Raw genomic sequence first — 23,484 nt, forward strand, 5'->3', positions numbered from 1 at the left:
ACACTAAGCACACAGCCTTGAGGCACACCCTCTTCCTGTTCAAAAACATACATCTGACAAAACAGAGCCAATTCTTACTTGAAAAGTTCTAGCGTTCAGGAAATTCTGAATGAAAATTGGTAGGTTGCCGCGCAAGCCACTCTCGTGAAGATCGCGAAGTATACCGTATCTCCATGCCTTATCATAAGCTTTCTCTATATCGAAGAAAATTGAGACAAGGTGATTTCTTCTTACAAAAGCTTTTCGAATGGATGTCCCTAAGAGGAGCATGTTATCTACGGTTGTTCTCCCTTTTCGAAAACCACTTTGATAAGGTGATATAATATTATTCTTTTCCGAGAAGTAGACTAGGCGGCTGTTTACCATCTTTTCAAACAGTTTGCATACGCAACTGGTAAGGGCAATTGGCCGATAGTTGGCAGGATTCCTTGGATCTTTCCCTAACTTAGCAATAGGAATGACAAAAGCTCTCCTCCATGCACTGGTAAAAATACGCTCCTTCCACACTCTATTGTAAAGAGTGAGAAGGGCAGTCAGTGACTTATAGGACAGATGCTTTAGCATTTCGTAATTTATGCCATCAAAACCCGGAGAAGACTTATGTGTCTGCAATAAAGCTCTCTTTAATTCCAGCAGAGTAAATGCTCTATTGTAAGGCTCAGATTTGGTAGAGTTGAATGCGATGGGATTTATTTCAGAGTGCTGCTTGATAGAGAGAAATGCAGGTGAATAGTTTCTGCTGGAAGAAACGGCAGCAAATGTCTCACCAATAGTATTTGCAATTTCTTCTATGGAGCTATTCACTCGGCCATCTTTTTCCAAAAAGGAAAGTGAGTGGTCTTTATATATTCCGCATGCTTTTCGAACTCTTTCCCAAACCCGCTTACTAGGCATAGAGGATGTTATTGACGACACATATGAAATCCAAGAATTCCTTTGGCTCTGCCTTCTTACTTTTCGTGCATTTGCTTTGGCTCTTTTAAAGGCTATGAGGTTTCGCAGAGTAGGATATCTACGAAAAATACCCCATGCTTTTTTCTGTTTTTTCAGTGCTTCATAACAGTCGCGATTCCACCACGGTTTCGAATATTTTAGTATTTTTCCTGATGTTATAGGAATCGAAAGCATAGCTGCCTGAATAATAGTATTAGTAACAGCTTCAACAGCGTCATCGATATGCACATCTTCTACCATTTCCTCTGTGAGCTCTGCGGAGGAAGAGAAGAGTTCCCAGTCTGCCCTGTCCAGTATAAACCGAGGGAGTCTCGACATGGGGTTTGCTCCTCTTCGTGCAAGAGATACAAAAATGGGATAATGATCGCTGTTGTACAGGTCATTTCCGACACTAAAAGTGCAAAATGGCAACAGAGATGGTGAACAGATGGCAAGGTCGAGAGCGTGGAATGTCCTTGAAGGCTCATGGAAGTACGTATCCTGCCCATTATTTAGGAGACAAAGGCTATGATCGTCGATCATTTGCTCAATTTGTCTTCCTCGGCAATTTGTATCTTTACTACCCCAGAGTGGACTATGGCCGTTAAAATCTCCTATTACGATAAAAGGCTCAGGCAGCTGCTCTATTAGATTATTTAAATCCTGCTGATAAATGTGCTCATTTGGAGGCAAATACAAAGAAACAAATGAAACAACAATATGAAGATTTATTTGAGTAGCGACAACTTAGAGGGATGTCGTCAAAGAAAGTACATTTGAGGGATAATCCAGTGAGGAGAGGAGACCTACACCTCCACTGGCACGCTCACCTGCAAGGTTATCCTTTATGACGATAGAAAACCTCCGAAGTTTTGCATGTTGTTCTGGTTTCAGATTTGTTTCCTGTATAGCTAAGCACACAGGATGATACGCATTTATTATAGATTTCATGTCAAGCAAATTTCGGTGGAAACCGCGACAGTTCCATGACATGAGGGTGGCCATTATGAATGGTTTTTGTTCTTTCTGTGCTCTTGTTTGGTTTTTCGTGGAAGTAGATGCTTGGGAACTTCCAGACCCTCGTCTACTTCCATAATGTCTGAATCCGCAGATTCAGACACCATTCCATCAAGAGAGCTATTGCTGGAACTTTGCTTTTTATTTGATACTTTTTGTGTGGTAGTTTTGGGTTTGCTTTGAATTACTATTTCTTTATTTTATACTGTATGGGTTGGGTTTTCTTTCTTCCTGTTGTTTGTAGTCTGTTGAGTTTTGTTTGGTGGAGTCTGCATACTAACTGAAGTTTGGGTGGCAACTGTACGAGATCTTTTAAGAGCATTGGCATAAGATGTATTTGGTCTTAGCTGTGCGCTTTGGACTAATCTTCTGGCTTCGGCGTATGAGATGTTCCTCGTAACCTTTGCAGTCTGCACTTATTTTTCCAATTTCCATTTTGGGCACAGGCGTGAAAATGCTGGGTGCTCACCCTTGCAATTTATACAATGAGACGCAGCGGTACAATTTTCAGAATCGTGGCCAATCTGTGAGCATCGGGCGCATGTGAGGCTACCACGACAAGACGTCTTAGAATGGCCGAAACGCTGGCATTGGAAGCATCGCATAGGGTTTGGAATATAAGGTCTTACAGGAAGATTTAGATATCCGGCCTTAATATTCTTAGGCAGATCAGGCGTGTTGAAGGTCAGGATCACGTGTTTCGTGTCAATCAACTGGCATTCCTTTCGCATCTTGATCCGCCTAGCACCACAGACATTTTGGTCAGCTAACTCCGAGACGAACTCTTCTTCTGAGACACACAGAAGGTCGATCTCCGAGATTACACCCCTACAATAATTAAGTGTTTTGTGCGCTGACACAGTTATAGATATTTCTCCAAGTTTGGTTTGTCGGGATAGAGAAGCAGACTGGGTGGCCGATATGGTATCAATAAGCAGGTCTCCTGATCGGAGTCGCTTTATGTTCCTTGGCTCACCTATACATGAATGTATATATTTGCTTACGAGAAAAGGAGACATCTTTTGCAGTTCACCAGAAGGACTAGAGACAACGAGGAAGCGAGGATTTTCAGTGTTTTCTTTGGCATTTGTATTGGTACGGATCTTCTTGTTAATGGATTTGTCAATAATCTCAGTATCTTTGGTATTTGCTTCAATACGGATCTTCTTGTTAATAGATTTGTCAACAATTTCAATTTCTTGGTTCGTTTCATTTGACTCGGGTTTTTTAAGTATAAATAAAGAAGCCATGATTGAAAGAGAAAAAATTCGGGTCCGACGGCCCCGCCCACCACGGAGCCCAACAAGGGAACACAGATTCCTGTATTAGGGCTAGCCGGACCTATACGCAAACTGAAGCCCCACAGTCGGCTTTTCCGAAAGCAGGTACTCCCAAGAGATTGACCCCAAGCCACTGACACAAGGACTAGTGACCAGCCGATTGACACCCGTGAGGACGACTAAGGTGCCTCCCGTTTAGCTGAAGCAGAGGCCAAAGCAGTGTGTTGGGGACAGTACCTCGCCCCTCAACTACCAGGACCCTCCTTTCCAGCGACACGGGTCTCCACGCACGGCAAACACGTGGGCAGTTTTCTCGCCAATCGAAAACTAGAGACAAAAGCTGCTCCAGTCTCTCGTGACGAGCCCCAAACTCCGTAGAGAGAAACCACGAGGGAGAAGGGAAGGGAAAAGTTCCAGCCAAGAAGAGAAGGAAAAGAGGATAGATCACTGGGGCTCCAGGATCGTGACACCCGTCTCACCAAGAAGATGATCCCCTGAAGGGCTAGGGTACCTCGGGATTGCCACACCCGTACTCACAAAAGTGAGCCCCTGAGGGCGAATGTCGTGAAGGAACACACAAATCGCCGTACATGTACTCTTAAGTATCCGAATCTGAAAATTTGCATAATTTTTCGGCGATATAATTAGTATCTTTGGTTCAATTCGTTTCGTAAAAATAGGCATAATTTGCTGATTCTCTAAATTTTGCGCACGAGTGTGTATTACTTCCTGAGCTCCTAAATTTTAAATTGGAGTATTTTCAAGATCCTTCCGTTTTATTCACTCTTACCTAAATTATTATCTAACAATGTTCCAAAATGTAGAAGATGTTTCCCAGTATCGGATGGGGATGATTTGATCGGCGCTGCCAATTTGCATAACTAAGCTTGTTTCATTTTAAGCAGTTCAATGTTAGCACTCAGGCAGTTTCCTTTTAGATATTTTCAGCAAAACTCTGTATTTTTGCAGAAATTTTGCCTTAGTTTATAGTTAATTAGTTTCTTCTATGAATTCCACAAGCACTTATTTTAAAATCAAGTTTAAGGCCCAAAATGTCCGAATTTGCTTATAATAACCGTTTTAATTAGAAGTACAACTAAATGAACGCATACAATAATGGCGACGTTGCTTAACTGAAGCATTGCTATGAATACGTTTTCTTGGAGAATAGTTAATGCGCATGGTTATCAACGTTCGGTACATTCTGAAAATTTGGCGACTGGTACTAATGGGATTGCGTTAATACGTAAGTACCGTAATATGTTTCTGTTAATCATAACACAGGTTTTATTTCTTTTTTCTTTTTTTTCCTAAATGCCTTCGGGACCACAGCGATTTTCAGTTAATCATGAATGTTCAAGATTATGTTCCTTAACTGAGATTTGATTGTTCTTCGTGTCGAATAAATTATCTACTCGCTGCCAAAGTTTCTAATAAAACTCAGTTTTATGGAATCAAATTATTTCAATGCCTCTAATTTTTGTACTCAATACATATTCTGTCTTCGCCCATGTCAAATACTACACCAAATTACAGATTATTTCCTTTTGGGGGACCGGAATATATTTAAAATATTTTTCTTGGAAGTTACATTTAATGATTTTTTTATTATTATTTTGCAGGTAGGTCAGCATATCTTGGTGTTATTAAATAATTACGGTGTTAGTGCCGCAGTCTATTTCTACGCAACTCTGGAAATTATAGGCATTATGTGGATTTATGGTAAGAAAAATAAATGAACGATTGAAATTTTATGTAAGTTATGGTCTTTATGGTGTAATAAGAAAATAAATCAAATATGCATGGTAAGACTATTTAAAATTTAAGCAACCGATTTTACCAAAATTATGAAATCTAACATATTGTTTCAAAATGATCAGCTGCGGTGAGAGAGCTTCCTCGGAAAGCGGAGTTAGGGTTGCCGGAAAATGACAAGGAAAGAACAGGGTTTCCCGTATTCGGCTCAAAATCGTCCATTGGGCGATATTTGGTGACAAAATTAGTGATATTGCGCTGACGTAGCGAGAAAATTCTCTAATACATTTTTAACTGTTTTCTAGAGAATGTTCTCAAAGGTAGGTTAAAGCTATATATACCCTGCCTGTCTTGGGAGACAGTAGTGTATTGAGTTCAGAGATTACTTTGAGATCGATCGGCCGAATCGGGAGCTGTATTTTATTGCTTTACCGTGAAGCTGTTTTCACCGTTACAGCCTGAGAGCCTGAAGGCTGTGCTGCTGATTGTTTCAGCGTGTTTGTCGTAGTTTTTCGATGACTGCAAGCGTGTCTTTGGATCTGTCCTATGTAATACTGGCGAATAATTTGTGCTACGATTTTTCATGAAGTGTTATGATGAATTAATCCAAATCCGCGAAGCTGTAGAATGAAACAATATTACACGGTTACCCAGCCCTTACATTTCTGTAAAAATTTAAGCCGATGTGTTCAGGCCTCGTACACAAGTGGAACAGAGAAGCGTTCGCATTTGTACGTAATTAAAAACGAAATTTTTGTTTAAAAAAGGGTTAACGTGAATGGCAAGCGTTGAATGATGATTGACAATGAATTCGAAATAAGCAATGTTTCTCAATGCTCATAATTTTTCATTGAATGATGAGCATTCATACTCAGACTTCTTGTGTTCCAATTTTTACAATGAATAGAAAATTTTTTCGAAATGCAAGTATAGACACAGGAGGAATGTGTAAAAATTTAGATTTCGTAATTGTTATAAAATTGATATCTCTAAATTTAAAAACGCCAAATTAGGAAATTTTGCGCCATTTAAAAAATGTTTGTTATTAGAAGTATGTACGAGTACCTACGATTAACGTTACCAATACATAGGTCGGATACAATATATATTAGTGGACAATATATATAGATCGGATATATACATTCAGGGACACATAGATATATGTAAGATAAAAAATATGAAAAGCAAACTTTAATTGGCTATAACCTCTTTTATTATTCATTTAATTTGTGGACGCATCTCTCTCAGTCTTAAAAATAGTGCTATCAATCTAAACTGCGTCATTCAAATTAATCATGCGATCTTACGTAACCCATAAAGCAGCCCAATCAAAATAATTGTAAGCCAATACCTTTGACTCCCGCCCTTCTTCCTTTGCATTACTATTGCGTCACACTCTCTCTTCTGGCGTACGCTTTCGTACTGCTAAGACGCCGCAGCAATTTTCTATCGCTATAGTATCAAAATTGTAAATTTTTCTGGAAATGGCACGATTGGAGTGTCTAGTGAATTGTGGCCACCAATCTGAATTTGAATAAAAAAATCTGATGTGTACACCACATGACTTCCTTGTACGCAATATTAAATTATACGCATTTTTTCTTGCATTTCATTTAAACTTATTGGATTGAATTAAATCTACTTCGACGACAGCGCATAAACCACAATAGAATAAATGCATTCTTTAAAATTTACTCTAGTATTTGTTTACCATAGCGACACTCTGGCGCTAGATTCACTTAACAGTATTATATTTCGTTCATATTATAACTCATAATGCACAAAATTGATATCATTTAAAGAATTATCTAATCGTTGCCATATGTTCTATTCAAATACTACAATAAAGCTAGAACGATGTATAAAAGAAATTAAGCAAACAAAACAAAAAAGAAACAGTTTTTCACAGACGATTGAGTATTTCTCATTCAATTAATTCAGTTCTCACTTCGCGAGAAGGCAAAAATACATAAAAACTCAAAATATCTATATTAAAAATTACGAAGTAAATCTCAAACGCTTATTTCCTCGAAAAAATTCCAGAAAGGATTAAGCATGATTTAAATAATAAATGAAGGCGTTATCTTTGTTGTTGCGAAGCTACGTTTCTCTAGATTGGCAAAAAATCCACTAGTCTGCTGTTTGAAATGTAAACAAACAATGGCCGCCATCAAGAAAAGGATTAGGCTTAGCGGCACTTAAACAACTTTAAAATTGTTGATAATTCTAAAAATATTGCATAGAGATTTACTAAAGGCATAAAAACCTTAACGGGAAGATAAACACAACATAATTCAATCATTTTTCAAGCAAAAAATGTACAATTTACAAACATATAAGAGTAAAGAAACTGAGATCACTGAGCCGGGTAACAGAGTGGATATATATATAAATATATTTATATACGTTTGGTGCGGCCGATTGCAACCAAAATACGAGGTGCACATCTACATGTTATAGTATTCCTATATACAAAATTTCAACGTTCTGAGTCTACTCGTTTTTGATTTATGCGAGATACGTACGCACGTACGTACATACGTTCGTACAGACGCCACGAAAAAAGCAGTTTATAATTTTTTTGGAGGAAAAGAGTCTTTTATTCTGTCCTTACGTACAGATATCACGCAAAAACATCGTTAAATTTCATTCGATAGCTGTCAAACTGGATATTTTCGTTGAAATATGCTGCCTGAAACTTTTCGCAATTACAATACTTCCGTTTTACTTCGTACAAGGAAGTAAAAAGGAATTTAATCTGGCTCGACTGCTTATTCTTCAAAATGGGTGGACGCTCTAAGCATCTACGCTAAACAATATTGCTACGTTTTTACATCTCAGTGTTCTTACATTCAATGCTTCCAAAATTGCGCTAATATTTTTATATGTGTGTGTGTATTGATAGAAAGAGAATATATAAATGAAATATTATCTTCTCGGGAAAGTGAAGTATAATTTATATAACAAATGGGTACTATAGTTGAAATTAAAATTTGCAATTTTTAATTAGTTAAACTGGAAGTGATAATTAAAAAAATTAATAAAAAGTAAGTTTAATCAATTAAAACAAGAGAATCAATGCTGAATCCACAGAAAGATCCCCACATTTCAAAGGGAATTGGAATCTCTCTATATAATCACTAACAATTCATGAAAATCACGTTGAATCTTTTCCCGTTTCTGAACAAAACCTCTACTCCAATTTAAAATTTTCTAATTAATTTAATAGAATCTGAATTTAAATTTGAATTAAGTTCAGAAAATGTGAAAAATTCTTGACGCGATAATAGACGATTAATTACAGTTAATTTCAAAAATAAAAAAAAATTAAGTTAGTATTCATACAGAAAAATACTTAAACTGAAAAACATAACAGCGAATCATTTATTGGCCCATCTTCCTTCTCCCATGAATCAAGCTTTGAAGAATGCATAGCATCACAAGCGCATTATTATCGGAGATTTTATTATATTAAAACCCAACAAATTAAATGATTCAAGAAATTAGGCACAAAATTCAGAATTAAATACAATCCTAAAAAGAATATTCCTCTTAAAAAGGTAAAACACAACCTTGACCAATATATTATTACCACCAGCTACAAATACAACTACGCACTCAACTTCTTTGAAGAACGGACACATCATGTTATATTAAAAATCATATTAATAAATTTCAATCCAATAATATTAATAGCATGAATTTTAACAGCAAGGAACTTATGTGTTGAAGAGATTAAACTGCTATTAGTTGCCCACTCGGTAAAATGGGTAGCCACTCCAAATGCCGTACCAACGAGGTGGTGTTCGAATCCTGGAAAAGGTATGAGTGTTTGTAAATGTATAGCCGCTGTACAACAATGGTCATCCAAAATACCCGGCAAGCCAAACATCCTCTCGAGGGGTTTGGTTGAGGGAAGGAGTAATTGAAGACTGTAGGAGTGCCCGCAGCGGTGTTCACCCTCAAAATTGGATTTGGATTGGATTATTCAATTATGGCACGCAAGCACACGAGGGCTATCTACCTAAAGGGAAGGATGCCTTCGGGGGGGATTTTCTAAGAGAAACTGGCTCGTATACACGTTACACATGAAAAAAACCACGAAAACTCCCACGCAGCCAGCCCGTTAGGAAGATTTGAACCTTGAACCGAACTACCAATGTTCACCGTCTTTACCGCTCGGCTGTAGACGGCCCTCAAAAATGAGCCAGAAGCTTAATAGTTAGCTAGGTCCAGCAATACTTCAATCCCCTGTGGTACTACAAAGGTGCTGGCCTCGCTTCTGTGAGATCCGTGAATGTTTTATCAACCAATATCTTCCTTATGTTTGTGAAAAAATAATCACTCAAGGATGCTTTCGTACTTGTTGCTATAATAAGTAATTTGAACGGCCAAATAAAAGTTGATTGTGAATATTTTATTACCTTATAGCAGATTATCTTGCTTTGTAAATGTTAAAAGTAAGAAAAAGGAAATGTGTATCTCAAGGCAAATTTACTTTTATTTTTAGGAATTCGAAATTTTTTAGTGGATGTAAAATTCATGACAGGTACTACCCCTGGTATCTTTTGGAAAATCACGTGGGCTTTTACAGCTCCATTAGCTCTTATAGTAAGTTATGTTTTGCAAATTACTATAATTAACAAAATTATATTTATAATCTTAAACAGACATAATAAAATCATAGATTTTTTAATCCTGAGAATGCGGCATTTTTCTCCATGATAACAATATTTGAAGAAAACTCTAAAAAGCGAATAGAAAAAATTATGTCTTTAAGTCAGAACTTAAACGTTTACAGCATGTTTATATTCAGAGTAAGCTATTTTTCATTGTATGCCAGTAAATGTATAATACACGTGCATCTAAGTTAATATATTCTCCTTAAAATTATCTCCGTACACAGACAGGATGATCATTTGTCTTTAAAACGAAACGGCACTCAATCAGTAAACAGCAGCGTGATGCATTCAGGATAGCTGTGGATTGGCACTATTGAAACGAGGTTTTCGAAGTTTAGATGTTAACCAAATTACATGCAAAGGGCCCTGTAGTCGTAAATTTGCTTCTCTGAGGTATCTGGAAGTCGTTCTGACACACCTAGTTTAGTTAATAAGTGGTATTATTCCCTATCCATCACTATCCACTGAACTGCATGACCGAATAGGCATGTTTTGTTAGTTTACTCTAGTTATGCGGGTCTAATGGATTGGGTCATCCTGGAATGAGTACGTGCCTAGCACAAAGGTTACTGTACGAAAAGATTTATTCTTGTATCACATCACTGACTCTTAATCTACTTCGAAGCAACTTCTTTTCTACTTTCTTTGTGCCTTCGTTTCTCCCACTTCTGTAAGTAAACGAGGACATCGTTGAAAAATGTCTAATCTTGTTCGTCTACTAACCTTGCCTAGAACATGGTTCTTATTAACTACCCTCCTGATCTGTTTGGAGCTTGATAGCAGATCGTCTAACAGCCCTGTACAAACCCAATTAGTTCATTGTGGTTCTGTTTTCTTCTTATAATATATTTAAATTATTCAATTGTACAGAAGACCGAGATCTGATCACCTTAGGATGTGCATGATAGGCTGCTGAAGATTGTGGAGTTGATGCTGTCGCGTGGAATAAATACGACTTTTAAATCGGAAGGGTTCCGATGCGGTCACTCTTGTCTCCAACAGAAGTTCTGATCGAAGGCCAGTAAATGGGAACAATACGTGAAGATTTATTATGATGGTTTGGTGTTCCTCTTACTTTTAAGTGTACCTGATCTATCTGGAGACGATCGTCCATGTGTGAAAGCTCTTATATGTTCACATCTTTCAACACCATCCAACAATATACGCAGGACGATCCAAGTGAAAATATTGTGCTAAAACAATAAGCTGTATAGTTTTCAATAAATGCGTAAACAAAGTCTCTATATTTTAACCAAAATTCCTAGCACTCAATTTATTCCTAGCATTAGATCATGGATTTCTCAATCTTGGAACGCAGATGTGTAGATACTTATATGTAAAGATTTTGACCAAAAAATACTAACGATTTCCATTGAAATTCAGTTTAGTATATATTCAGTTTAGTATGACACTGATAAGATCTTTGAGCTAAAATGCTGAGATAGATAAGAAAGGTAAGCAAATGATAAGAAGTGGATGGAAAAGAAAAACGTTTGCTTTTGCTGTACCAGAACAAAGTGGAACGAATAAAACCTGTCGCTATGGCAGAGAACATGGGTGAAGAATAAGATTGTCGTCACCACGCCCCTAAAGCAGAGAATCGGGATGTTGTCCTGGATCGAAGTACGCAAAAGTTAGAAACTGTGGTATGAGAAAAGACACAACTGTCATTAGCGTCGAGTACATGATGCTTTATAAAAACTGCCTTTTCATACTTCACTGCTACTGCAATATCTGCAGTTATGCGCTATAGCACTAGACTTGTATCATTAGCAATGCATCCCACGCTCTAAACCCTGAAATGATCTCGCTCTCGTCAATTAGATATATTATAATTTAAATGTTTGTTAAATATAGCGTCAGAAACGAAGAGCTGTTTCACCAAGTAGAGTTACGGTGTGTGGTGAAGTGTAAATAAATTTGTTTGAAGCTGTTAACCATAATAGCTTTAAATGGTAATCAAAAGGATCAGCTGAATGTATATTATCTTTAAGTTTGTATGTTAATTTATATAAATACCATATATTATAAGATTAAAAAGAGATTTAAATTTTTCAAAAATGTATCTATTGCTACTAATTTGTTTAATTTAAGTAACTTTAGAAGAATTTAATTTAAATTATTAATTAATGATCTTATGCCTTGCTCATTCATAACACTCTGAGAAATCGTTAGGTGCAGTTCCATGCGGAAGAAAAATAGCTTTAAGACCAGATTCAGCTAAAGAATAGTTTTGTATGGTAAGTTAGAAGCAGTTGGTTGAATATGCAGATTCTAAGGGATGTAATATGTAGATTAATATAATGTGGGAAACAACTGCATATGTGATTAGTTATGTTAAAATTATTTATTTTTACATCATGAATTGCTTAGCCATAACAAATACGTCGTTTTTCAAAATAGAGTAAGTCTACTGCCCTTACATACCTATTACTTTTTTAGACAAATAGCTTGGGTCTTAGCGAATGCTATGAAACTGCAATCAATTAGCACTTTTCCTTGGGTATAATGTTTTATTTTGAGGAAATGCTTTTAAATATAAAATACTTAAATGTTTCAGAAATTATCAGTCGGATGTAATCTATTTACATTTTTGAACTCCTGCCCGATTCACCGAAGAGCACTGCGAGGAGATAAGTTTTAACCCTGTACCGACCGAAATTGCCGAAACAATTGGTCAGGATACCGCTCAACACATGCAGCCATAAGGCTGAAGACATATGGATTAAAAGCGTTATACTGGAAAATTTGGTTTACCTCGTCAATTGAACTCATTGGTCAGCCTTCCGCTCAGCATATGCAGCAATAAGGCTGAGGACATATGGATTAAAATCTCTCTACTGAAAATTTAGTTAACCTCGTCAACGGGACCCATTGGTCATCTTTCCGCTCAACACATGCAGCCATAAGACTGAGGACATATGGATTAAAATCCCTCTACTGAAAATTTAGTTAACCTCGTCAACGGAACTCATTGGTCAGGTTTCCGCTCAGCACATGCAGCCATAAGGCTGACGACATATGGATTAAAAGCGCTGTACTGGAAATTTTGTTAACCTCGTCAACGGAACCCATTGGTCTTTGCTAAACATATAAAATAATACAATAATGGGGTAAGGAAGAAAAGCACATGCAAGATGTATAGATGGAAGGAAGATGCAAATTTCTCTTGCTCTTTTGTTCTTTACAGATACAGATCGGCTATATAATAGTTTTTTACTTACTCTTAAATATTTAGTAATTCACTCGTATAGTATGATTAATTATTCATAATCGCCATGGCTTCGTTTCCAAGAATATATTTAATAATTTTTTGAAGTGCAAACACGCTTTGTATTGTTAAAAAAATGTTTCTTTTCTTAAATCTTTGTTGCAAATCCTAGTAGATGCTTTGTTCTAATAAATGAAAATAATGGACATTGCCAAATGCAATGTTTGTTATCTGCTAGATGTGCTGATGTTTCGCATCCACATCTTACATTTTTTTTCTTACGAATCGCTGAAATACGACGGAAACTTTCCATGAGTTGTTACTAACAGTCGAATATAATAGATGTTAAATGCATTTTAATTTGTATCACTTAGATAAGTTACAAAAAATAAAATAAAGATTTAAACAAGCGTATGGTTCCGGGAACAAACCAACGGTTGGCTTGCTGCGAACTTGAAGGGATTTCTGCCAACTTTCATAGTCAATAGGGAAGTAGCTTGCATGTCCTCCTTAACTCCTACATAACAATTTCAATTCTCCTGGTAGGAAACCGTATTTTCTGGTCGATTCCTAACTTAGCTAATTTTAGCATTCAAAATCTAGAAGGGAAAATTATGCTAATAATTTAATTTGCAGAGGACTTGGTTATAATAAGAATATAATAAATGAAAGTAGTCATGGCTGAAATATAGGTAATTACCACAACGCTCTTTAAAAGAAACCTACATATCATTTAAGAATGAATGGTAATATTAATATTACTATATAAGCTATCTGCATTTCTACTTCTTTATAACTTGAATCTCGCCTGGTTTTATTATTGGCTCTACTACTCCTTAGGCCTCAAATCAATCAGGTGAGTGTGCTGTAGATTCGACGGAATCGTTTGCTGAATGTAAGCTTATATTTGCTTCCCTGTGATGAGTCTCTTCTTATATTAAGGTGACATATCGATTAACTATTAAAAGGATAAAACTCGGCGGGGCCTTCGCAGGTATTTTGCCAGGATTATTCTTTGTTATTAAGACGAAAACGATAATAATGTGACGGAATCCATTTTAAAATTTAAATTAGCTCTGAAGGCATTGAGGAAAGGAAAAATTAGGAGAATATGTTTTCACGCGAAGGCGGAATACGCAATAATTTATATAGAAAAATACGCGAGGTCGGAAACTACACAATAAAATATGGTAATCATTCCCTTTTAAGGTAGATTCCTCCACGATCAAAAATTGCAATGTTTAACAAAGCAAACAAATTTGGAAAATAATTATTTGGATAATTCGTCAAAATTAAATCTTTATATGCAATGAATTTATTTACTTAAATCCGTACTTAGGTGATCTTCATCTATGGACACGTAGTTGAAGAATCTGAAGAGAAAAAGAGCTTACCACTGTGGGCCGAAGCAAGCGGTTGGGCTCTGGCTGGTTTTGCTGTTTTACAAATACCCGTGTGGGCAATTTATGTGATCTATCGGAGTCCGGGAGAAACGATATGGGAGGTTAGATATAGAATTTCCTTTTATTGTTCTAGTCCTAGTAGCCAGTAATATTAATCTCATTTTTTTAACTTAATTCCCAAGAGAGAGTTGTTAGAATTATTCGAATTTGATTTCAGAAAAGTGTTTCCAAATAAAACTCTACGTAACAATAAACAAGCATAATTTTGTTAAATGTCCATAGACAACTGTTCTGGCAGAAAGTTAGCTTATGGTAAAGCACACAAAGTTTATCTGCCTAATTAAAGAGAGACACTTGTGCGGAAGTCTTTCTAAAGGAAACTAACTGGTTTTAAGGATTCTAAGTGAAATTGACATTACAGTGGTCAAAACCACACAAAGACATGTCAAACCATCGTCGAGATTCAAACCAGGATCAAAGTAATAATGTTAACGATCATACCTTTCGGCCACTGCAAATGCAGAAAAATTGCATTAAATTCCATCCGAGATCATCCTGCATAATTATTTAGTGAACTTCAACTTGCAGAAATGATATTAACTATGAAGTAAGTTTTTATTAAACATGACACATATTTTCCATAAATAGTTAAAACACATCATTGTTTTCTTAGTAGATGCGCTTGCCTGAAACAGTTTCCATAGCTTCAGTTAAAACCAAACAAGTATAATAATTAAAATAAAATAACACGCCGAACAAGCATTAGAATTCAAACAACTGAAATCAGCGTTATATTTGCATTATGTTGTAGTTAACGACTGCAATTTCAATCCATCTTTTCCTTCAGCCTTTAAGGAAATTAAGTTTGAGTTCTCGTTTCATCAATAGATGACACCAGTAGCTTAATTACTGTCCAGCCATTTTTATCTTACCTTATCTAATCACTATATCTTATCTCGTTCATTTGCGCTTTGGCAGCTGAGGCTGATGGTTCGGTAAACCCATCGAAACTAGTCCTGCGAAAATTTGCAAATATAACGCTAATTTTTGTTGTTTGACTTCTAAATTAAGTATAATAATATGAAGAAGTGTCCGGAGATGATAGTTGCCAAAAGAAAAATTATATTATTTTCCTATCCGAGACCATAATTCTTAAATAATCTGTGAACTGCGACATCTAGTAATGGTTAAGGCAGTGCTTTCCTAATTTTTCCGAGTCTCGGCGCCATTTTTTTAATTAAAGATTTTCCGTGTTACCTTACCTCAGCTGCATTATTACGTTTCAAAATAGATCCATCATCAAAGATACAACAGCAAAAAGTCACAAGACTGTTTATCAACGAAAACAAACAAGAGGTTATATAACACTAACTATACCACATGAACTCATTTATATAACCGTTTATTTATATGAAGCACTGAACTCAATTTTACTAAGATTATAAACTTATCGACTGAATTTAGGTGATAACGATTGCTTGTTATACTTTCACAAGATCTTCTAGAACAGTCCAAATCCATCGCGAAGTATCTACGCACTTCGACATGTTTATATTAAAGTCACCCTAAGTTGAAATTACTATATATAGTAGAAAGTGTATTCGTCCTCCGTTAAAATATAGTTGTACCACTTCGGGATGTCATACTGCAAAGATAACACTGAAATCTAAGTATTGTTGAGCAAAAAGAACGGAACGAAAAATAGATAGATGGCATTGCATCCAGCTTTTTATTAAAAAATTTCCTAATGCCATATCAATCCTTCGATGAGCAATAGGAAGATATCACCTTTCTTGGCATTATTGGCAAAACTGCAAATTGCAGCAACCCCGACCTCATCCCACTCTCGATGAGCAATGCAATTAAAGCATTCACTCATTCACTGAACAGAAGAAGAAGAAAGCAATTATAATTTTTTTTGTAACAGTAGCCCACTCGGTATGTAATCGAGAGGTCCAGGTTCGAGTCCCGGTGAGGGCATTGCTCAGTTTTCATATTTCCTGCTTCAAAATAACCTAATGACTCTACAATGGTATTAACTATAAATTAGGCTTTCATTAAATACACAACATATTTGCAATAAATAGTTAAAGCAATCTTTGGTGCAAGCATAATACTTCTGCAAAAAATATTTCCAATAAAAATAAATCCGTATACATTTGTTAAGCTAAAGTTTGAGTTGATTGATTATTTAATTGGAATACGGTAATGTGGAGAACATCGTAGAAGACTTCCTAGGGTAAATTCGTTTGTATTTTATTTTCATGGAAAAAAAAACCATGATGATAGCCATATATCTAGATTGTTCGAACTCGGAATCGATCTACCGATATCAAAAAAAATCTTAACTACTCGGTCACTGTTAACACAAAAAATTTAATTGCTTATACAGTAATACAATAATTATAAATTATACAGTAATTATAAATGTTATTATGTTATTACTTCGTTATTTTGCACACGTCGTTTGGTGAGGATTGCGTTCTGAGCCGCCACTTCCGTCATGCTTGGCCTCTCAGGTCCCCAGATCTCAATCCGTGTGATTATTGGTGTGGGGTTACTTTCAATCCCAAGTCTACTTCAATCGTCCGGTCTCTTAAGAATGCTAAAAGACAACATCCGACAGCAGGATCTCACCATACCTACAAATGCTCGTATGTTATACAGTGCTGTTCATAACATTGTCCCTCGACTACAAGTACTGCTAACGAATGACGGTAGACATACTGAACATTTGTTACAAGGTTGTTGTCTTTGCTCAAAATCAATTGTTATGCTAATTATTACTTTTGTTATCATATGAAGCGCCATCTGTTGGCAGTTTTAAGCACTTTTTTGCTTCAAATAAAACGCCATGACATTTCAAGCATGTGTGTCAGTTTTTACATCTCTACCTACATCATCCAATGCATTACTGAAATTTCAAATGTTAACGAACTTTTAAGTCACCCTGTATATAACACCTTTACTTATTATTCTCGTAAAAAATGAATTAAATACTAATTCAGCAAGATTAAAATTAGAAAAGTTCACTATATTTTTGCCATTATTCTTCATTTATAAAGTTGGTTTTTTAATTTATATTGTAAACTTAATTTATTCATAATTAAAAAATTATTAAAAAGTATATTCCCCTTTTTTTAAATATAATCTCTAGTTTTAATTCATTATAAAGTCTATTTTTAATTTTCCTTGAATGGTAATGCTTAGATTTTATAAATAATACAAAATTTTCCTACTTGATTACTTACGAAGGAAAAAAGAAGAATTTTATTTTACTAGTTATCTTTGCCCAATGTAATCAGATAACTGATTTTTATGAAATATTTTGCTTAATTTTATGTAAAACATCTTTGTGTCTAATAATTAGTAACATAGACGGAATAACTGCCTATGTACTAGTTTTGTTATTATAAACGAACTCAGAGCTGCTTATATGACTGGGAATTAAAATAAATTCCTTTTGTCGAACTTATATCATTGCAAACGATGCCAGAATCACAAATCTAAACAAATCATAATTCGCAAAAACTAAAAATCGAATAAAAGTACACTACGAGCACTAAGTTATTTCAAGATTTAATACTTTGGAAAAATCAAATTACGACATTTATATGAGAATTCTTCCGTACAATTTTAAGAAAATGTACATCGTACATTCAGCGTAGAATTCAACATAGAAAAAGAATTCAGAAAATGAATGGCTGAAAAGAACTAAAACTGGGATTTCGGCTTGTTCATGATATATTAACCACATCAAGCCTAGAAGGTAACAGGTAAACCTTCGTTGCCTCAAAACGTTACAGTAAAATCCGATACTGTAATTGGTTCTTCAAGAAAACAAGACTTCACATGTTAGGCCAAATAACAAGTTAAAAAAAGTTTCTTACTGAAAAATAGACTACTCTTAGAAACTGGAAAGGAAACATTAGAGGAATGTTTTTAAGGATCAGTTTACTACAGAAAAAGGTTTATCTTTGATACCGTTCTAAGTATTATGAAAAACATATGTTTCGTTTTCGATAAAATGACACTTTAGAATTTTTAAACACTTTACTGAAATGAAGACAAAATATAGAATAATAGGCTTATAGAGTAAATTAACTACTTTCTATGGTTGGCAGAAAAGAACTTGAATGAAAACTTGCTAGACAGCACATGAGCTCTTTTTATCTATTTCCTTGCAACAATATGAATTTAAAACAATATTAACTTTAATGATAATATCAAAAATCAGTAAATTACTTCCATAGGATCTTAGGCCATTGTAGTATACTTAAAACCAAATCACTGATTAGCTGATGAAAGAGGGTGTTAATTTATTCCGAAGGGGAAAATATATTACATACCATTATTCCAAAATTGTAGTCATTATTGTGACAAAAGTCTGTCATAAATCAGAGGTACGAGTCGGAATTACATCCATTATTTCTGTAACAAGATCACCAGTGAAGCAACATTGTTGTAAAATCGTGTGAGAGATTATCTATGCTTGAATCCCTGTATTGGTAATGTACTATGAAATAGAGTGTATTTTCGATTATCTGGATGCGGATTATCCGTGCGTCTCACGCACTCAACTATATGCTCAAGAGTATAAAATGTAAAACACTCTGTCCGATCATGCTCTAAAAATCGATATATTTCATCTTTAGGCTTAGTTTCAAGAATTACCTCGTGCATGTGCATAGTCGAAAGGATTGTTTTAGTTGATCACTGGAACATCTTTTTATTTAGCATGTGTATTATCCGCGCATTTTTCTCCTTATTCTTTTAAAAGGTTGATTGAAAATTTTAGAACTAAAAATCGAATAAAAATACAGTACGAGCACTAAGAATTTCAAATGTCACAACAGCAGAACAAGCACAGAAGGATACTGAAAATACAATCGAAGAAAGTATTGGCAATTACAAACTATCTAAATCATGCAAAAATGTCTAGTGTTGCTAAAATATGTGTTTCCTAACAAATATGATATAACAAGGTGTCGTCACCGAATGCAAAACGAGAAATGGAAAATCTTCCAATTTCCAGCATAAACTCGATTATGTCTTTATAAGAAATCATTGGTTAGAATAAAATTTATGCAGTCTTTCAGAGTTTAAGACAATCCTTTTAGTTTAATTAACGTTAAAAAAATTCATAAACTTTCAAATTGTTCTAAGACGTGCCTTAATCAACAGTTATATCATTGGCTAGAATAGAATTTATGCAGTTTTTCAGAATTTAAGACAATCCTTTTAATTTAATTCAGGTTAAAAAATTTCATAAACTTTCAAATTGATCTAAGACGTGCCTTAATCAACAGTTATATCATTGGCTAGAATAGAATTTATGCAGTCTTTCAAAATTTAAGACAATCCTTTTAGTTTAATCCAGATTTTAAAAATTTCATAAACTTTCAAATTGTTCTAAGACGTGCCTTAATCAACAGTTTTTACACACAGAACGTACGAAGTATAAAGCTCTGCTTAACTGCGCATAAAACCTTCATCCTCAAGTAATAGTCAAAATTCACAGGCATGGGCCAGTTACAAAGACTAATTTTCTTAACGGAATCATAAGATATTCTTATCTTCTTTGAGCTATTAAAGAGCTCTTGTCTCTCAGAACTCAATCCAGCGCTAAAGTAGTGTTTATACACTTAAACGTAACATCAAGCTCGTATACAAAATGTTATTCGTAAATTAAATTAAGAGTTGATTACTAAATTCTCCTCATTTTTGTCCCCCTCAGTAAAACACGATTTAATTGCATTTGCCCTATCCTCTAATTAGAAGTAGTTATTTGAAGGGAATTTATTAGGTTCTTAATTACCAAATGTAATCGGATTAACTTGTCATTGATTCGTTGCGGGCGTTTTTGTATGCAGAACGTAAATTGTCATCAAATATACTGAACATAAAAAAACGAATAATAGCTCGGAGACATTTTGAGAGAGTCCCTAAAGGAATGAAAGAAATGAAGTTATGTCTTTATTTCTAGTAACTATTATTATTTAGTGGCAGATGGTCAATATACGTTTTAGAAAATATAAAAAGATTAGGTATACATCGAATGTTTTATATTATTAAAATAAAAGCTCGAACAGGTTACATAATTGAAGTACTTTTGTAAACAATTCACACGGTTAGTGAAGTTTTGTGTTAGAATTTAAATAGAAATCTCCAACACATGTTGAGACTGCTTCAGAGCCTCTGTAACTGACTGCAAGGAGGAGCAAGGCAGCAGAATTTAGGAGCCGAAACATATGCATCCGGTGGCAAAAATCCTAGCTCTCGCCTGCAAATTTATGATTATGAACGGAATAATCATAAATTTACAGGACTGACTTTGGGTGCTATTGACAGAGCAACGCCAGCTGAAAAAGCACATGTTATTGACAGGCTTTTCAGATAACATTATTGGCCAAGCAGTTAAAACATTTTCATCTCAAACCGCATTACAAAAACACTCTCTTGCTTGAGGAGATAGTAAGAAGTCTGTTGCAATTCCTTTCTTTACATCGATTAGGTATAAAACTGCGCGTATTTTACAGAAATTTATCTTCCGAGTGGCTTTCATTTCTACCAACAAAATTAGTCGTTCTTTGTTTAAATACTCCATTTTGGATATCAATTCTTGGGATGTAAACAGGATTTTTTGCCAATGAGTTTTAATTCACATTGGCCAGGTTAAGAGAGCTTTAAAATTTTGCTCCGTGGAACACGATGCATGCGTTAGGAAAAACCAAAACACGTGTGACCAAATACACTGACTAGCCATAATATTTAATTTTCTGCAGCCAAAATTATTCAAAAAACATCTTCCGTTGGCGAATTAGATTTTCTAGAGACATTTCACATTCATAAAAATCTTTCAGTTCCAGTTAACGATCCCAATTTCAATTCGAAAATTACCCTCAGCTTTTAAGGAAATTATTTCGTAGTTACTTTCAATTTGTATCAATAGATAGCCATAAAATAAATATAAAACCATAAAGCCATAAGCCATAAAATAAATCAATAGATTCATAAAAGTAATCCAGTTCTAGTTAACGATCTCAATTCCAATCCTAAATTTTCCTCAGCTTTTAAGGAAATTATTTCGTAGTTACTTTCAATTTTTATCAATATATAGCCCCAGTAATTTAACTTTCTTCTCCTCATTGTTATTGCCTGAACACAATTTTCTCTTTCTGAAGCTGAAAAAGAAATTTTATGCATTTAAATCTTCGAAACTAGTTCGGAAAATGTATGAATATTACGCTGATTCTTGTTGCCTTCAATAATGAACACCTTCAATAATGAAGTAATTATTTCAGTTATAGTAGAATGACAAAGAGACGAGATCCTGGTTTGAATCTCGGACCTGTATAAGGGGAACAATTTCACACATCGAATACGTTCACACTTTGTTTTCAATATGCCATACGCAAAACCTCTGTGCGTAAAGTAACATAATAAATTTTTTCAGCAGGAAACAATTATACTAATTTTCAAAACATTTTGCTTCTGGGAAAAAAATTTAAATATTTTATTGATGGTAAGAACGGTATTATATGACAGTCGCTTGTTTAAAATTAAAGAACAAGTTACGAATTTCTTTTTTAATAACTAACTAGCAAACTCAAGCGAAATTAAATCTGAAGAAAGCTACACCTATTGCAAGCTTTTTCATCTTTGATTCTGCCATCTGAAGGAGGGGGTTATTTCTTAAATACTAAGTTTAATCGTTTCAAGTTAACTAAAGCTTTAATTTTTTGTTCTAGAAAATTAAAAACAGTTTGAAGGCTACAAAAGACTGGGGCCCTAGTGATCCTGTGGACAGAGCTGGTTGGCTGGCAGTGAAGAAAGCAGTTCCAGTGTAAAACGGTACTACTGTAACAAGCATATCAGCAGTTTACAATGAATCGTTCGGAAACGATGTTAATTGACATATGCACTGATGCTGTAAATGCTGTAAATGATTCATGCTGTAAATGCTTCTCCATTTCCATAGATAAAACTTATGTACATTTAGTACGTTATTTATTTTTATATAAAAAAGGATTTTATTTTTTTTTATTTTTATTTATTTATTTTTTTTTAATTTATCAATTTTTATTTATTTATTTTTTTTTTTAATTTATCAATTTTTATTGCAACTTGTCCGTCACCTTAAATAATTCTTCATTATTTCATTTTTATTGTAACCTCATGCATATGTTTTAAGTAAAGAAACAATTTTTTTTTTAATACAACCCTTCTGTTATAAGTTAATCGATTTCTCAAAGAGGATTCAAACCCAAAGCTTTTTATTTTATTTTACTTGCTCATTTTCCTAATTTCGGCTTTTAATATGCAAATCTATGAAGATTTGAAATTTAAAATTACGGAAAATGCTGTTTTTGATGGAATTTATTTTATAGGAGACTACGCATCCTGAGTGACCCGTTGTTTGCGAAATATCTTGTTAACTTGAAATACTTTCATTGCCCTTTCAATTTTGGCCAATTGTACTTAGATTTTATATTTACTTCGAAATCCTACAATCTATCTACAAGTGATCATTGGGAATTTTCCTACCATTTTAAATATTCATGTCAATAGTATTCAGTTGATTTATGAGTTGTTACTTAAAAATGGGAAATTCAGAATTTACTAATCAAAATGAGAAATACATTTAATTAAACATTATAACCTAATATACGATTTTTTATACATTTAATTAAAAATTATAACCTAATATACGACTGCCAATTTTTTTTCCTCTCAATTTACATTCATTTCTCGATGTCTAGATTGACACAGAGACTGGAATTTAGAATATAAATGAAATATAGATGGAATCTGTCGTGAGCCCCAAATGAGGATCGTCATTCAAGTAGCCCTCACCGGGAAATGAAATTCACATTGACAATAAATAGTTAGTAAATATATTCTAAAACCATTAGAGAACACGTCAGTATGCAGGATTTGGAATTGATGTATATAATAACATGACATACCGCGTTTTGAAAATGTCGAAATCTGGAAACTCACAAAACTTTTCTTCCCACAAATAATGCTCTTCAGCTCATTCATTTAACAACTACTACTCAAAACCTCATGCGAAAGCTTGAGAAAATTTTAAATAACTATGTAAAAAAGTAACCATTGTTCCCAGCCCAATTAAAAATACCAAGTTTTCGCTACTAAAACAAATCCCCAAATAGGGACCATGGCAGTTATAGGTTAATTAC

General features: G+C 34.6%; 1 protein-coding gene across 6 annotated transcripts in view; it reads left to right on the top strand.

The window, feature by feature from the left end:
• The window catches only part of LOC118203579 (sodium-dependent nutrient amino acid transporter 1-like), a 122,943-nt gene extending 100,621 nt beyond the window's left edge, over positions 1–22,322 (top strand). For 5 of the 6 annotated variants that reach the window (XM_035375862.2, XM_085813555.1, XM_035375864.2 and 2 more), the window contains 4 exons: positions 4,853–4,952; positions 9,496–9,596; positions 14,218–14,382; positions 22,033–22,282. In XM_035375862.2, coding sequence (XP_035231753.1) covers positions 4,853–4,952; positions 9,496–9,596; positions 14,218–14,382; positions 22,033–22,131 — 465 coding nt within the window. In that variant the 3' untranslated portion in view covers positions 22,132–22,282. Of the gene's footprint in view, positions 1–4,852; positions 4,953–9,495; positions 9,597–14,217; positions 14,383–22,032 lie in introns of all 6 variants that reach the window. The other variant, XM_035375863.2, reaches the window with a different exon arrangement.
• The last annotated feature ends 1,162 nt before the right edge of the window (positions 22,323–23,484 follow it).

The sequence above is a fragment of the Stegodyphus dumicola genome, chromosome 3 (genome assembly GCF_044657685.1).
Source record: "Stegodyphus dumicola isolate Sdum_Otavi_A_Nest chromosome 3, ASM4465768v1".
NCBI lineage: Eukaryota > Metazoa > Arthropoda > Arachnida > Araneae > Eresidae > Stegodyphus > Stegodyphus dumicola.